This window comes from Pectinophora gossypiella, chromosome 26 (assembly GCF_024362695.1).
Source record: "Pectinophora gossypiella chromosome 26, ilPecGoss1.1, whole genome shotgun sequence".
In the NCBI taxonomy this organism is placed as follows: Eukaryota; Metazoa; Arthropoda; class Insecta; order Lepidoptera; family Gelechiidae; genus Pectinophora; species Pectinophora gossypiella.
Genome location: NC_065429.1, coordinates 4,869,685 through 4,888,161, shown reverse-complemented (window position 1 = coordinate 4,888,161; position 18,477 = coordinate 4,869,685). Strand labels below are relative to the sequence as shown.

General features: G+C 36.7%; 1 protein-coding gene and 1 long non-coding RNA gene across 2 annotated transcripts; one reads left to right on the top strand and one right to left on the bottom strand.

The window, feature by feature from the left end:
• The first annotated feature begins 1,023 nt into the window (after positions 1–1,023).
• Positions 1,024–7,803, top strand: LOC126378544 (protein FAM136A-like). Its single transcript, XM_050026978.1, has 4 exons — positions 1,024–1,196; positions 3,663–3,782; positions 4,430–4,528; positions 6,787–7,803. Exons 1-4 carry the CDS (start codon positions 1,110–1,112, stop codon positions 6,922–6,924), a joined length of 444 nt encoding a protein of 147 aa, XP_049882935.1. The 5' UTR covers positions 1,024–1,109; the 3' UTR covers positions 6,925–7,803.
• A 2,948-nt stretch (positions 7,804–10,751) lies between these two features.
• On the bottom strand, positions 10,752–11,724 carry LOC126378591 (uncharacterized). The gene is made up of 2 exons (XR_007568116.1): positions 11,653–11,724; positions 10,752–11,261 (listed from the first exon to the last, which is right to left on the bottom strand). It is a non-coding gene; the product is annotated as an uncharacterized LOC126378591 (long non-coding RNA).
• Between the last annotated feature and the right edge of the window lie 6,753 nt (positions 11,725–18,477).

Sequence of the window (18,477 nt, the reverse complement as noted above, 5' to 3'; positions counted from 1 at the left end):
TGAAACCTAAGCCCCCACCCTCGGAGTAGACTCCTACTCCGAACCCCAAACGAATTAACTCAAAAGTCCGCATAAACTTTTGAGTTATGAAGCGGCTTCCTGACACGAAGCGAAAATAGGCAGATACACTTTGTTTATTGAATACTCCAATATAATAACACTCGCGAATGTCTTCCGACTAACTTAATGCGATCATTAACCACAAAACACCACTTCGTATTAATTATTTAGATTATTCAATGAAGAAAGCAACTATCCCGTTCCCGCCTCCCGCCAAAAAGCCGGTTATATCATGAGCTTCCAATTTTAGTTTTTTTTTTTTTTTTTTTGTTTTTGTTTTCCCCGAAGGGTAAGGCAAAGGGAACTATGCCCATACAGCCATGTCTGACGTATTTTTTTTCTTGATGATTAATGAAATGATGAAAGGTGATGATGATGAAACCTAAGCCCCCACCCTCGGAGTAGACTCCTACTCCGAACCCCAAACGAATTAACTCAAAAGTCCGCATAAACTTTTGAGTTATGAAGCGGCTTCCTGACACGAAGCGAAAATAGGCAGATACACTTTGTTTATTGAATACTCCAATATAATAACACTCGCGAATGTCTTCCGACTAACTTAATGCGATCATTAACCACAAAACACCACTTCGTATTAATTATTTAGATCATTCAATGAAGAAAGCAACTGTCCCGTTCCCGTTTCCCGCCAAAAAGCCTTCCAATTTTAGGTTATGTTTTTATGTCAATGTCAAAAAAAATGTGTTTTGTTTTTAGCGTACACGGCAAAGATTCTATATTTGTCATTCCATATAATTTGTTTCTCATAAAATAGTAAAAATGTAATGTTTTGCTAGACAAATCATGAAGAAAACGGTATTTATTCTTTCTTAACTAATTGATATTTTTATTTTTTTAAAGAAAAACATTTTTATTTTCATATGTTTTGATTTAAATGAGTGAAGCAGATTGTAAACAGATCAATAGAACATCAGAATGATCAGACAAAATGAATGGCACAACTCTAGTTACTGTCAAATTTTCGCAGGGAGCGTGAGATTTTTGTTAAATAAAATTTTCTCAGAATATTTTAGAATAAAGTCTTCACAATGGTAGAAGCACAGAAATATAGATTGGAGCAGGAGATGACCAACTTAGTCAACGAGTTGGACAAAAGTTATTTGAGACGAATGCAGGTACGATTTTGAGGTTATCTTTCATATCGTAAACCTTACGCAATGGCATCGATAATAAATTATTTAAATGTATTTTCATAACTAAAAGTAATTCTTATTTCATGTTTTGTACCGGTTTTGTTATTTTACTTTTACAATAAATAATTCTCTCTAACAGAAATGTAAGATCTACTTTTTAATATCAGATTATATTTTTTTATTCTTATCATAATAGTTTAAAATTCCGTGAGTGTTTCCCTTTTTTCTTTAAGCTTTTTTCAGGTATATAAGGACCACACAAGTGGTTAGGATTCTTCCTTTCCTTCATCTTTTTACCGACTTCAAAAAAGGAGGAGGTTCTCAATTCGACCGTATATTTTTTTTTTTTTTTTTTTTTTTTTTTTTTATGTTTGTTCGGGCATATCTTCGTCGTATATGAACCGATTTTGATAATTCTTTTTTTGTTTGAAAGGAGATATACCCAAGGGGGTCCCATGTCAAGGAAGTCAGGATCTGATGATGGAAGACCAGAGAAATCGAGGGGAATTTTCAAAAATCGTAGGAGCGACTAGTGCGTTTGTAAAGTCATATTGATCGGATCGATCTTTAGGCTTCGGGAAAACTTCCCGACCTTCGAAAACTGGTCAGCATCAGGGAGATACCCTATAGCCTGGCAAAACTATACAACCTGGAGCAATTTTTCTTTCACGAAACGTATTTAAATCTTAATCAAATTCAATCGCCGGTGCAAAAAAACAAAATGGCGGAAAAAAAAGATGGCCGCCATACAAAATTTTGTCGATTTTGGAAGAAGCCCGTTTGGGTAAAAATAATGTATGGGGCGCTTACTCAAAACGTCATGTAGAGTACGGAAATACTTTCTGGTCACCAAAAACTGCTCCGCATCAGAGAGATACTCTACGGCCTGGCAAAACTATCGCACGTGAACCAATATTTCTTTCAGAGCACTTATTTAAATCTTGGTCAAATTCCATAGCGCGTAAAAAAAAAAACAAAATGGCGGAAAAACAAGATGGCCGCCATACACAATTTTGTTTTTTCAGAAAATGTCTCGGGATATAAAATATATATCGGGGTTGTGATCGGATCGTCATGTTAAGTATGGAAATACTTCCCGATTTTCGAAAACTGCTCCGCATCAGGGTGACACCCTACGGCCTGGCGAAACTATCACACCTGAACCAATTTTTCTTTCACGAAACCTATTTAAATCTTGGTCGAATTTAATGGCCGGTGAAAAAAATACAAAATGGCGAAAAAACAAGATGGCCGCCATACAAAATTTTGTTTTTCCAGAAAATGTCTTGGGGGTAAAAATGATGTATAGGGGTGTGATCGGAACGTCATCTTTGAAAACTGCTCCCAATCAGGGAGACATTCTACGGTCTGGCAAACCTATTGCACCTGGATTTTGTTTGTTTCCACGACACCCATTTAAATCTTGGTCAAATTCTGTCGCCGGTGAAAAAAAACAAAATGGCGGAAAAACAAGATGGCCGCCATACGAAGAGGGACAGTTTCGAATAAACAGGACACGCGAGCTGCTTTAGCAGCGAGCGAACCACGCGAAATCTACTGTATCTATATGTATGCGTGAGTGTGTATGATAGCAGCTTCCACTGACAACCACATGTGTGTATGTACACATACACATGTGTGTGTGCGTGTGTGTGCGCGCGCGCGCGCGCGCGCGCGTGTATGTGTGTGTGTGTGTGCGTGTGTCTGTGTGTGTGCGTGTATCTGTGTGTGTGCGTGTGTACGTGCGCGTGTGCTCGTGTGCGTTAGCGCGTGTGTGAGTGTGTGTGTGTAAACATGTTCATCAATAATAATTGTGATCACTACTAATAATATATTATATTATTATATATGAATATAAATCAGAAAATCTGTCTGTCTGCATCCTTGCTCGGTCTAACCATCACTTAAAATCGTAAAATAAAATAAAATTTTTAACAAAAAAAAAACCGACTTCAAACGCAAAACTAAAAAGCAATAAATAAATTTACTTCGCACAAAGTAATTAGTACGTATTTTCAATTAGTTAATTAATTTATAATTCTGAAGTCGGTGCCAAGTAAATGCTACAACAACCCTACTACAATATCAAATTACTATGTACACACAATATTGTTTAATACCTATATCAAAGCAATTACAAAACAATGTCAAACAAAAAATTACAAAACAATCAGTATTGAAAAATATATAAATCGGTACTTCGTTGTAGCATTTCCTTGGCACCGGCTTCAGATTTATAAAATAATTAACTAATTGAAAATACGTACTAATTACTTTGTGCGAAGTAAATTTATTTATTGCTTTTTAGTTTTGCGTTTGAAGTCGGTTTTTTTTTTTGTTAAAAATTTTTTCATATTTGTTCTTTCTTATTTTAAATTTTGCAATTAATGTGTATCATATACATAAGATGTACCTTTTAAATAACTTTATTTTTTCCGGGTCTTCCAGGGTGACATGCACAAGTGTGCAGCAAGATGCTGTGATGACCAGACCTCGACCCTGGAGCGAGTGCATGGCTGTATTGAAAACTGCACCACCTCACTCAACCAGGCCAATAACTATGTACAGGTTCGTAGTTCAACATAAAAAAAAAAACTAAAAATAAAAGGTATTTTTTTATTCAAACTTAACAAGACATAATAAAAATATGATGTATCATAAACTTAAAGAAAGGTTTTCATATACATTGTAACTAATTATCGGTAACATAATTTAAAAAAAAATGTTTATTTCAGAATGTAACCATAACTCCATTATTACTTACACTCTGTAATTTTTTTTAATATATCTGCTATGTAAGCTTTTGAGCACAATGTGACTTGATGGAAAGTGAAAATGTGGACATGCTTACTTAGAAAGTGCCTATTCACCCTTGCCGGAAAGTTATTTATTTCTTCATTTCATTAGACTGTTATAGCCACAAAGAGTGGCTCAAGCCTCGATAAAAAATTGAAAAAAAAAAAGTAATCTGACTGTCTCCCTTTCACTAAATCTTGAACTTGAACCTTCTGAACCAGAAAGAATAGTCATTTACTAGGTAAGTATGTGCCATTCCATTCTGTCTATGGACAACTAGACCTTGGTGGGCTTTTCATCCTTATGTAGTGGATATACGACCACACACTAAACATTTCACCTCTTTCTTTTTGATGCGAACCGAAAAGGAACTTGGAAAGGTGTATAATTAAGTGTATTAAATGTATTGTATTATCCAGGGAGAGATCAACCACCTGCAAAACAGGCTGCAGCGCTGCGTGATGGACTGCAATGACTCTGCACGCGACCGACTGGGCTCGGACCCCAACCAAGAAACTGTAAGTCCATTGAAATTTTCTAGACAACAATTTGTATCATTTGAGAATGTGGAAAGTGAACGTGGGTGTTTTCCTTGATGAGTTACTTTCCTGGCTACATTCTTCTAAAACAATGTAGATGGTGCTGTAAAGATTTTTCTTCGTTTCCCTCTAATTTCATGGATAACAGCATATTTTATCTTTATTTTTGGGTATAAATGATGACCCTTTTTATTACACCCAGGCATAATTACACCTTTCACCTGTAATTATTCTGATCAAAATATAAAGAAGCAATATTGCTTACCTATATAGGTAGAAACATAATTCTATACATAATGTGATCCAAATACTAACGAACAATTATTTTTATGTATGCTTCTGCCATTATATTGTATTTTTGAATAATTATGTAATTATACTAATTATAAATCTCGACAACGCCATCTATATTATTTTTAGGGAACGTAGCCTTGAAAGTCCCTCATTCAAATGAAAAAACTAAATATGGTAGCAAAATACAGTGTAACAATTCAAAACTACCCACTACTTAACTAATCTGTTATGACAATAATAGAGAAACAAATATCTTAACTGATACATCACTATACGTACTAATGAATGTTACAACACTGACTTCTGTATTTTGACAGATCTAAAACGTACAATAGAACACATAAAATGTAGGTACATGGTATAATAAAGTAAGGTATTTAAAACACATAATAACGGGTTCTTACCGCGGTTAAAGTATCCCTACTTTAAATGCGGTAAGAACCCGTTATTATGTGTTTTAATTATGATAATAACCGCGTAAACTTAAAACAATGTAAAATAAGGTATGTTCAAAAGAGACAGCTTACATTTCAAGGCTGGCCGCCCTGACTTCATCTCACTCTGTGTTGCAATTTTTTGCCTACAACTAAGGTTTTTAATTTACAATATTTACTAAAGTAAGGTATTTACTTGAGTGTTCATTTCGGCTATTTTTTTTTTTTTTTTTTTTATTTATTTATTTATTTGTTCATATAAAGTATAGTACAGTGCAATACATTGTTTCATAGGCTAATAACATATTTATAACAGGTAAGGTAATAAGCCTCTGCAGCCGAACTAGGTGAAACCTGTATCTCAGCATGCAGCGCCTGTTCCCAACGGATAATAACAACTTAGCCAAATACATTGTCCTTATTTAGTACATACTTGTATAGGTATATAACAATTAAACATTTGAAAAGGAAGATGAAAGGTGTGCGTGTGTGTGAGTGTGTGTGTGTGTGTGTGTGTGTGTGTGTGTGTGTGTGTGTGTGTGTGTGTGTGTGTGTGTGTGTGTGCGTGTGCGTGTGTGTGTGCGTGTGCGTGTGCGTGTGCGTGTGCGTGTGCGTGTGCGTGTGCGTGTGCGTGTGCGTGTGCGTGTGCGTGTGCGTGTGCGTGTGCGTGTGCGTGTGCGTGTGCGTGTGCGTGTGCGTGTGCGTGTGCGTGTGCGTGTGCGTGTGCGTGTGCGTGTGAGTGTGCGTGTGCGTGTGCGTGTGCGTGTGCGTGTGCGTGTGCGTGTGCGTGTGCGTGTGCGTGTGCGTGTGCGTGTGCGTGTGCGTGTGCGTGTGCGTGTGCGTGTGCGTGTGCGTGTGCGTGTGCGTGTGCGTGTGCGTGTGCGTGTGCGTGTGCGTGTGCGTGTGCGTGTGCGTGTGCGTGTGCGTGTGCGTGTGCGTGTGCGTGTGCGTGTGCGTGTGCGTGTGCGTGTGCGTGTGCGTGTGCGTGTGCGTGTGCGTGTGCGTGTGCGTGTGCGTGTGCGCGTGCGCGTGCGCGTGCGCGTGCGCGTGCGCGTGCGCGTGCGCGTGCGCGTGCGCGCGTGCGCGCGTGCGTGCGTGCGTGCGTGCGTGCGTGCGTGCGTGCGTGCGTGCGTGTGTGTGTGTGTGTGTGTGTGAGGTATATGCTCAATGAACTACAACAGCGCACGAAATTTATAATATACACCATTATCTGGTCAACGAATGACATTGAGCACAGCTTCTGTGCTTTCATAATCCAGGCTTATTAACCACGAAGTAATTTTCTTTTTACATTCTATACTATTCAGGGAGTATATTTGAAGTTCTCTATTAACTTACCAAGAAAGTAGTGGTTTTTATGTAATAATTAAATCCTAATTATTATTACTCTTTCCATATCTCGAGACTATGAAGTCCTGGACTTTTAGAAGTTTATATTTATTAAAATATTAATGAAAAGAAAATTATATGTAAAAAAAATATTTCCTAAATCATACTTTTTACTTACAGATCGACAAAGCAACGATAGACTTCGAGAAATGTGCAGTGAAGTGTGTAGACAAACATATATCGATCATACCTAGTATGATGAAGACTATGAAACAAGTCCTGGCGAGTGGCAAGCCCCCACCACCCAAGGATCAGTGAGGGTAGTTCTAAAAACATTCATCTTGTAAGAAGATTTTCGTTTTAACATGGTATAAGAAGACCAGTAAGTAGGGTCTGCATGACAACCGTGCCGCGCGCGGCGCGTATTATATTCAGCGCTTCGACCAATAAACGATACGAATGCTATCTACTTAAATGGACTTCAAACGGCTATTGGTCGAAGGCCTCCATATAATTCGCACCGCGCGCGGCGCGGTTACTGCGCAGGTATGCTCAATCCTATGACAAGCCGCCATTGCTAGCCCATCGATGACGTAAGTGTTACCATTAAATTGGTATCACCAACATTCCAAGGACGTAAATTTTATTATTGAAAATGAAGTGAATTACTGACTAATGTGTTTAATTACTATTATTTGTCACATATATAAAAAAAACATTGAAACTGTACGTAAATAAATCTACTACAACTTCTTTTACTAAAAGTACAAAATTTCCTTGCAAGGTAAATTAAAAACATTGGATGTGGGTAATTTATTTTTTACGAAATGGCAACTTTGTGTGGGATGACGTCAGCTGGGCTAACCTTGAAATGCTAGCTGTCAGTTTTGAGCATACCTAGTTTTCTTATACCATGCGTTTTAAGGTGCCAAGCTACTTGTAATTGTGTACTGAGAACCCCAATTGGGATATAACCGTGTAGTCAAACGTCTCAGATACGTCAGTAAGGTCAAGGGCTAAATGTCGCATTTATCAAAGCTGAAAATTGTTGAAAAAAAATAAATAAATAGGTATATTTTTAAAACTGTGTTTTCGGCAGAGCATTTACGAGTTTGAACCCCGACTTGTGTACATAGTCTTTTAAGTTTATTTTTGGCTTTTATTTTAGAATAAATGTTTATGAATATTTAGTTACAATTTTGACTTTTATTTCCACGCGTTATTTGTCTGGTGACTACTTGGTTGGTAAAAATCTAAAAACAATGCTAATTAAAAAGAGGTATTATACTGTAGACGAATTTTTAAATGATAAGTTTTAATTTTAATACACACTTCCTCTCTTCCCTTCAACGTTGCTGTGCCGTACAGGGTCCATGTTTTAGTTCCTATCCCTATGTAACACCCCATTGTACTACATGGAAATGAAATGAAATTTATTGTAGTAAATGTGGTCATACATAGTGAGGGAATGCAATAAATAATTGAATTGAATTGGTCTTTGGTGGTTAGGTCCCATTTGTTCCATAGAACATGACGTCATCGGACAAAATGAGACATTTTCCCCATTTTGTTCTATGGAACTATATACAAGCATTTCCCCCGACTTTTTTTTATTAGTGACGTCATAGAACAAAATGGGAATTGTCTTTTCCAAAATTGTTCTATGTTCCTAATCTCTCTAGTTGAATATAAATCTTCGTGCCAAATCCTATGTACCTACAGAAAGGTGTCCATATTTGACTTTGGTATTCAAAAAATAATCATTGTCATTTTATCACTTTCGAGTACCTTCCTTTAGAGTGACCAGTTTGTTAATCATTAAAGAGTCTTATCTTTTAAAGAGTCTCTAAACTTGTTCTATTTATATTGAATGTATTAGATGTCCTAGTATGGCTTTGTAATAGACTACTCTGGGCGCCATCCCACTTGCGTCAGACAGAGTACTGCGGGGCGGAAGGCAAGAGCGAAACCACTGCCCTATTTTTTCCTAAAAAAGTATCATGGAGAATGCCGCACCGACAAGAGCGTGGCTCTTAACACTTCAGCTGCTAGACCCATGTGACAAATATGCGCATATGGAACCTCGAGGCGTGCTCTACGCACACGCGTAGCTATCACGAAAGTTGTACCAACGAATGTGCTACCAACACGCCAGCTGTGTCTCGCTGTCCACACGAATGTGCGCACCGGTAACGCGTAGTGTGTTCATACAAACGCATCGACGGACCGGCCGACGCGCCACGCCGGTCCATACAATCTCGATACAATAGGTACTGCGCGGCCGTCTCGCTTACGGTGTGTTCACACTGCACTTATCTAACGCCTTTTTATTGAAATTGTATATTTCTACATATTATATACCTAACTTTTGAATTACCTTGTGTTTGTGCTTGTATGTGTCTTGTTCTGGTAATTGTATTGGTGTGTAATTTAAATTGATGATGATGAGATGTCCTATAGAAGAAATAAAACTAAAAAGTCTCATTTTGTCCGGTGACGTGTTCTATGGAACAAATGGGATCTACCCCTTTGGGTGACTACTTGACTAGTCGCTGCTTATAACGTAGCATGATTGGAGTGACATATTTCTCGTCTCATTCGTACTAAAGATGTTTACCGTTAGTGCGAAAGGGAGAGGAAGTGTGTGTGTGTGTACAATATAAACAGCCTATATACGATCCACTGGGCACAGGCCTCCCCTTAATCAACCGGAGGGGATAAGGAGCATACTTCACCACGCTGCTCCACTGTGGGTTGGTGGAGGTGTTTGGGCTAGTAGCCCGGGACCAACGGCTTAGCGTGCCTTCCGAAGCAGGGAATCATCTTACTTTTTCGGACAATCAGGTGATTCGAGTCTGCAATATCCTTACCAAAGAAAGGACAGTCTCACAAAGTGATTCCGACAATGTCCCCATCGGGAATCGAACCCGGACCTCCAGATCGTGAGCCCAGCGCTCTAACCATTAGACCACGGAGGCCGATTAGGTTATAATAAATAAAATAATGACGATGGATGGCGACGATATTCCTTAGAACCCCGATACCGACCCCGCCGGCGCACATTGGGTCGAAAGTGCTATTGCAGGGACTTACGATTCAACTTTCGATTATCACATATTTGATTATGCCAATAGATAGAGCTAATCAAACACAATAAATGTTATGTTAGGTCATTTTTTCCTAAACTTTATACTTTGGTCAGAAAAAAACATTTTCTGTTTTTTTTGTATGAAACGTATCAAAGACAGTTAAATTTCTGCCAAGTCCATACCGATCCAGCTGCGAGACCTTATTTTCTGTAATCTTTGTCTAGTTGACTACTCAAATGCAAAATCAGCATCTGCCTAAAGTTGCAATTCTTTGAAAGAAATGGGTCAGAAAAGGACAAAAAATTCAACATTTCAAAATTCAGTTTTATGTTTTATTAATTTATTATAAGCTTAGTTCTATGTTAAATACTATACAGAAATACATTACAACACAAGTGACAAAGTTAAAATGAACAAAAAAATATTTTGAAGGTACCTACCCAGAACATATAATTAATGAATAACCTTTACTTATGGTTTTTCGTTATAAAATTTCTCAAAATTAATTAACCTCTATATATCACTATTGCTCGCCATAAATTGTGACAATACATTCTTACAACTCTTATTAATTGGTTACCTACATAAGTTTTAAAAAGATAATAATATAATCTTAAGAGATAAACAAAAATATACTAAGTACTTAACTTGTAAAAGACAAAAGATATTAACCTTTCACAACCCGAGAGTCGCGGCTCGGAAACCGTCAAAACCCGGCCGTTTTTCGCGGCTTTCGAGGTGGCTCCCTGGGGAGCCACTGGGGAGTTCAGGATTTCATGTACAGGTTGATTCTTTTTTACAAAATCAGACGATTATAATAATTATATTAGCTAGATGCACCTATTTTATCCAATTCATTATACTATTTTCAGTAATAAATCTTAATATTTTTTATTTTATAACTACTTCTTATTAGATAACTGTCAATATGCTGCTTTTCAATTTTTATTATGTAATGTAAATAATTGGAAATAGGTATATAATACTTAGTAAAAGTAAAATTACGTGTCTGTGTGTAAACATATATTTACTTTTTTATTTATTTTATTTATAATTAAAAAATATATTTTTAAAGCATCCTTTTATAAAAATGCTCGTCAAGACAAACAGATGAACCCAAATTCAATAAGTTTACGTTGTTCCTTCATCAAGTTCCAGTGATCACCTTCCGATTACGTCATTCATCAGATCAGCTCACTGCCACCAAAATATTGCATTGTCATCTAACGTACATATCTCGGCAAAATATTAGCGCAATCGGATATCTTCTCGGGGCAGGGGATGCTGTCCTTGTCGTAACCACAGTTGGCGTCGTGGGTGGTACCCAAGTCTAAAAAGGCAAATAACATATTTAGTTATTGATGACATACCTAGGTATGATTGAGGTCTGGAAGTGATTATCTGTTTTCACATAATTACTTTTCACAATAAAGTCTAAAATGAAACTAAGGTAAAGTATGGGGCCAGACCCACCGGGAGTTACCGATACTGGGTAGGCGAGGGATAATGGTACCGGATTTATCCGAGATTGTACCGGGTCTTCTTCCGAATCACTCATTTCAATCCCTAAAATGATAACATCCCATGGGTAAAAAATACATACATATATTTAGTACGTGGCTCCCTGGGGAGCCGACGGATTTTCTGACATTAGTTCTAAAAAATAACAGCCTGTATAAACTAAAATGGCGGCGTCAGTTATTCCGTGGTTGATTTATCAACTAAAATAAAATTTATACGTACATATTTTCATGAACTAATTACATAATTCGATTCCTGGATAAATTTTAGATAAAAAGAAGCTAGAATGTTATAAGAATTTCATTGAAAATACGCAATAAACACTTTGCGAAAACGCGATGCCCAATCGCCAATTTTACTGAGTTACTTTTTGATAATTCCTTTGAAATTTCAGGTTTCTTTTGATAAATAAACTATAATTATAATAAATACTTACCTTTTTTACCCGAGGAAATCCAAAAAACACAATATTATTCACAAGATGTGCAAAAATGTGCACCACGCGCAGCACGACTTTTCGATTCCAATTTTTTAGCAGTAGAGTTGAAAAGTTCTTCGTATTTGGTAGCATTATGTTGCTCACTTCATTACCTTGTCAAATATACATAATACAAGCCAATATCTGCTATAATAACTAAGAAATAAGCGCGAAATCGGAGCGCAGTAGGGTTGGCTCTTTGGGGAGCCGGCGGGAGTTAGTTGTTTTTGACGCTGGCTCTTTCAGGAGCCATCGGGTTGCGAAAGGTTAAATACAAAAAAGTTAGCCATTATTTTAAAATGCTATTCACTTCACTATCACTAGAACTATCTTCTAAGTTACTTATGTCTATAAATTCTATATCAGATTCAAGCGGATAATGCAGCAAAAGCTCTCTGGCTTCGGAAGAAAGAATCATTCCCTTTTGCTTTGTCATTCGACGTCTCAGACTCGTTATCACTGGATCAGAAGACAATAGAAGATTATGCAAAATGTCTTCATTTGTCGCTGTCCTACTTATTTTTCTGGAATGGTTTTCTCTGTATTTCCGGAAGTCTTTGTTACGAGCTTCTGCTGCTTCTTCAGATAGTTTTCCTATGGGCATAGCACCAAAATGTTTAATTATATCTGCTCCATGGATCAATAACTCGATGGCATGTAATACCATGGATAAAATTCCACCAGTGTTTTTACAGTACTGAGAAAATTTTGGATTTTATCCATTTTTGGTGCTATGCCCATAGGAAAACTATCTGAAGAAGCAGCAGAAGCTCGTAACAAAGACTTCCGGAAATACAGAGAGAACCTTTTCAGAAAAATAAGTAGGACAGCAACCCTGACACCAGGGTTGATGGGGTTAATCCACCTCACAATCCACACGATAGAAGAGAAGAAGAGAGTAGGACAGCGACAAATGAAGACATTTTGCATAATCTTCTATTGTCTTCTGATCCAGTGATAACGAGTCTTAGACGTCGAATGACAAAGCAAAAGGGAATGATTCTTTCTTCCGAAGCCAGAGAGCTTTTGCTGCATTATCCGCTTGAATCTGATATAGAATTTATAGACATAAGTAACTTAGAAGATAGTTCTAGTGATAGTGAAGTGAATAGCATTTTAAAATAATGGCTAACTTTTTTGTATTTAATATCTTTTGTCTTTTACAAGTTAAGTACTTAGTATATTTTTGTTTATCTCTTAAGATTATATTATTATCTTGTTAAAACTTATGTAGGTAACCAATTAATAAGAGTTGTAAGAATGTATTGTCACAATTTATGGCGAGCAATAGTGATATATAGAGGTTAATTAATTTTGAGAAATTTTATAACGAAAAACCATAAGTAAAGGTTATTCATTAATTATATGTTCTGGGTAGGTACCTTCAAAATATTTTTTTGTTCATTTTAACTTTGTCACTTGTGTTGTAATGTATTTCTGTATAGTATTTAACATAGAACTAAGCTTATAATAAATTAATAAAACATAAAACTGAATTTTGAAATGTTGAATTTTTTGTCCTTTTCTGACCCATTTCTTTCAAAGAATTGCAACTTTAGGCAGATGCTGATTTTGCATTTGAGTAGTCAACTAGACAAAGATTACAGAAAATAAGGTCTCGCAGCTGGATCGGTATGGACTTGGCAGAAATTTAACTGTCTTTGATACGTTTCATACAAAAAAAACAGAAAATGTTTTTTTCTGACCAAAGTATAAAGTTTAGGAAAAAATGACCTAACATAACATTTATTGTGTTTGATTAGCTCTATCTATTGGCATAATCAAATATGTGATAATCGAAAGTTGAATCGTAAGTCCCTGCAATAGCACTTTCGACCCAATGTGCGGCGTGGTCGACGATTTCCCTCAATCAGCGTTTATCATTGTTTTTTGTCTATAGCTGTCTTTCTTCTTCGCTCCCCCGCCATCTTGGGAAACATATTGTGTGTCTGTTAGCTTTTTAATTTACTCAAACTCTGTTAAACAGATTACAGTGCTTCTTTTACTGACCCTGTTCAACAAATTCTTTCAAATATTTTTCCTCTCAGACGACGCCCTGAGCCGAGGTTCGCGCCCAACTGGGCACCCTCAGGCCTGTTGTCTTAAACGTTGTACGGTCACGAGCATTAATATGTATACAATTTGGTACCATGTCACATTAACTTTTTTGACAAATTGAACTGTAAGTCTCACTAAATGTCAAATATGTTAGTGCGACAGAGTCCTAAAGTGGGTACATTATATTGCTCATGACTGTACCGGGTGAGAGCCTTCAGCGCTCCCCATTTGTCCGGCCAAGTAGTTAATGCCATCTGCGGCAAATCTACAATAAGTCACGTCAAAAAAAGTAAAAAAAAAAACAAGGCGACGATATTCCACCACGCTGCTCCATTGGCTTATAAAATGTTAAAACTATGAGTTGATAAACCATATTACTTAATTAAGTAGGTATGTAGTTACACAGTTATTTTTTACAAAATATACGTGAAAAAATTACTTATTTTTTTAAAAAACGTTTCTAGAAACGTGCAACCTTATAGATAGGATATCGTTGCAATAAAATCGTTAAGTACTCATATAAAGCCCGAACGCGTTTTAGAAAATAGGTCGTTAGTACTACCATACCATCATGAACCGAGTTGTTATGTTATTATTAGCTGTTGTGGGACTGGTAAGTAAAAAATACATATACAGGATGTTAGTGACAGCGTAACGAATACTCAGGGGGATGATTCAGACCATGATTCTGAGTTAATATCAAGTGGATTTTTCCGTCGCTAAATTCATGTATTTTTTCTAGTTTTTTAAAATTATTTTCAATTCAATTCCTTTGCGATGGAAAATTCCACTTGATATTAACTCAGAATAATCAGCTGAATCATCTTCCTCAGTATTCGTTACGATGTCACTTACACCCTTCTTCTTTTCTTCTTTTAAAGTACATACGGTAGCCATACCGAGGGGGATGGTTCAGACTATGATTCTGAGTCCACTTGACATCAAGTGGAATTTTTAATCGGAAAATTCTTGATTTTTTTTGTTTTTTTAAATTATTTTCAGTTCCATACTTTTGCGACGGAAAATTCCACTTGATATCAACTCAGAATCATGGTCTCAATCATCCCTCAAAGTTTTCGTTACGATAATGATCATTTTTTTTTATTTTATTAATTTATCATTCTTTTATTAGTCACGCTTCTATGCTGTTCTGGGAGCAAATAAAAAACATAGAACACGTTCAGCTGCTTGTCTTCCCGGGCATGTCGTAAAAACCGACAGAGGGATTGCGTTCTCTAACATGATGGACTAATGTTATGGGCGATAGGCTGATCCCTTATCACCATAACGTTCATCATGTCCATCTTGGGACTTCGTATCAGCGGTGGCTGCAAGTTGTCTTTGATTGCTTGTGGCTCTGCCCACCCCATTTGGGATTGCGGGCGTGAGTTTATGTATGTATGTATGTATGTTTATTAGTCACCTAGCCTAGTAATATATCATATTTGACACCGTTAGACTCATAATAAAGGGAAACAGTGTGTAAAAGAGCGTAGAGAAGAAGTAAACCTTATAAAGACACTCTCAACTTGGTCAATGTACGTACATTTCATTCACTTTTATCATTTCAGACTGCAGCGCAAGTCATACCTCTAGGGTTGACTTTAGCACCGCCAATAGGTGCGTGCGGGGTGGCTCCCGCATTATTCCCTGCTTGCGGATGCCCATGCGATCCATGCGGATGCACCGCGCAAGTAGCTATGGTATCTCCTGCGTGCGGATGTGGTATAGAAGTACCTGCAGTTATTCCTTCGCGCGGATTAATATTAGGTTTGTTTTTTTAATTGTTAAATATCTTTATTCGTCCAAATAAACATCGTTGCCATTCTGGTGGGCGAAACTTAAATTTATTTCAGTCTGAGTTCTGAAACTAGTGCTGTCCTTCATTTAGGACGAGTTCCAGATAGAGATATAGTTTTAGAAGTGACAAAAAAAAAACTATATGAAAATTCTACAACAGTTAATCCGTTTATTACAACAGTATATCATAATAACTATTGTCGGCATTAAGATTTGCTCTCCTAACCAAGTTGCAAACAATTCGATTATTCAACTGATCGGCAACGTGCATGAAAAGATATTTAAAAACATTTTTTTTACTTTGTTATTAGGTGGCTCATCGTGTCTTAGTGTGGACCCAGTTACTACATGTGGATGTAATTTGCCGTTGGTTCCTGCATGCGGGTGCAATTTGCCGTTGGCTCCTGCATGCGGATGTAATTTGCCATTAGCTCCTGCATGCGGATGTAATTTGCCGTTGGTTCCTGCATGCGGATGTAATGCGCCATTAGTTACTGCGTGCGGATGCCCCACTCTGCCCCCACTACCGCCTAATATAGGATGCTGTGGAAAGTATTTACGTCAAGTCTGTATTCAGCCTCCCTTTTTGTAAACTAGTTGCAGTGTGTACTGTAACTTAATTTTATTTTAAGTTATACCTGTCATTTTCTTATCCGCCAAAAAAAGAAGAGACGAGTAATCGACAGTCATAAAATTTATGGAATGCACGTCAATTTTAGGCAGAAATTTAAACAGCCCTCTCAAAATTTTACATTGGCTAACAACCCGACAGAATTAAGTTGACAGCCCACGTGAAACGGGTTGTATAATCGAGATGCCCAGTTGATTTGCCCGGGTTATTCATCCCTTTTCGGTGGATAAGAAAATGATAAGAAATAAGAAATGACTTAAAATAAAATTAGGTCCATTTTGCGTGTAAAATTGTACTTAGTTGCATTATTAATTGATTACAATGAAGCTTATTTTTTTATTGAATGCGAATATGTTGAGTAAGAATATTGTGAAAAATAAAACATACTTAACAACGTTTTTTTTGCCTTTCATTATTATTTGAAACTTACTTAGTTACCTACTTTTTTAAATTCTATCTAAGATGCTTCTTGCATGAGATTTGGAATGAAAATAGTACCTAAGAACTCGCTGTAGATTTAACAAAAAAACCATCTTCTTTTTTTCGTTTTGGCATGACGCATGACTTTTTAGTACCACAGAATAAATAACAAGCTAACTCGTTGATGTCTTTGGTACTGCATAAATAAACCATTATTTATTTAGTAACCTAGGTACATCTGCTCTGGATGAGAGTCCTTAGCGCTCGCCGTTTGTCCGGCCTTGTAGTTAATGCCATATGCGGCAAATCACGCCAAAAAAAACAAAAAGTTGCACCTTGAGATCTGAGAAAGCTCTGTGAAGCGTGACTGACTAGCCCAATTGGGATGTAGTCGTGAGCCTATATCACGTGTAAGGGAAAGATGTGATTGAGTTATGATGACAGATTAGATTAGATTATTACATATTTAAAAAACATAATATAAGAAATGTAAGTAATATAATATAATACCTTGCGATAGTAATTATCTGTAATACAATCTTATATATTACAAAGTTAAGTTACTGATTACTAAATACAGATTATAAAAGCATCCGATTATCATTACATTTGCACATTTCCGTTTTATTTTTTTATTATCACAGTTGTTTTAAAATAAAAAGGTAAGAATATTTTTTTATTTAAGTAAAAATCGAACTTAAAACGTAATTTAATTTAACGGCGCAGCTTAATTGACATTTATTAATGTGTTCATATTTATTTTATTCTTTTACAATTAAAATAAAAAGAATAGTAATAAATATTTTATTATACATATGGTTCAACATTATTTATGCAAGTTTTAATTTCTATCAGGAGTTGTTAGTTTATATTTTATGTATTACATCCCCCATTAGGCATACGGGCTTGTACGGGTTTGTATGTCTTAGAACATAGTCATATTTAAGTGAAAATAACATTCCAATGTGATTTTCTTTGATAAAACCTCGATTCCTTTCAATTAATTTCATTCCGAGTATAAATTGAGACCACAAATTATTATCTGGATTGAAAAGTTGTCTAAGTATTGCGAGGTTTTGTTAACAAAATTCACATCTGAATGTGATTTTTCGAAAAAAACGATATATCTTAGATACTTGACCTATTAAAAAAATGCACATTACTTCGTACTATAACTTGTTAAATTTTTATAAATGTCAAATCGATTTCTGTTTCAGAAAACATGGGATTCCTCAATAAAACAATACTATTTACATCAGTTATGTTTTTAATGGAAATAAACACAGCTCAAAGTCAAAGACGAGCAACTTCGAACGCCCAAATATCTTCTTTGCTAAAGACCTTGATATCACAAGGCAATGGAAATGGAGCCTTACAGCTTTTAAAAGCGGCTTCTGGTAGAAGAGGTCGAGTTTCAAACGAAGAAGCCATCTCTAGGAGTGTCAGGCCAAGAAGTATCTTACCAAATGGCGCGCCAAACTTTGTGCTGCCTAACAGCGTGGTGCCAAATCTTATGGCACCAAATGTCATGTTACAAAACGGACTGGCACCAAATCTAATAAACGGAGCAAATTTTGTGCTGCCAAACGGCGTGACACCAAATCTAATGGCACAAAATTTGTTGCAAAGTGTAATGGTGCCAAACGGAAGGGCACAAATCCAAAATGTACCTTGTCCTCAGTATGTGGAATATCCGCAAATAGATGCGAGGCAAGTTATGCCGATGATTCCGCAGTTGGTGCCGATGGAAAAACCCATTCCTGAACGATTGGTGAACCCTTTCTTGCCCGCAGCGTCGCCAGTATCCGCATTAGCACCTACGACATCGAGCCTTCTTCCACCGGCAGATGTCAAAAACTGCCGATGTAATTTTT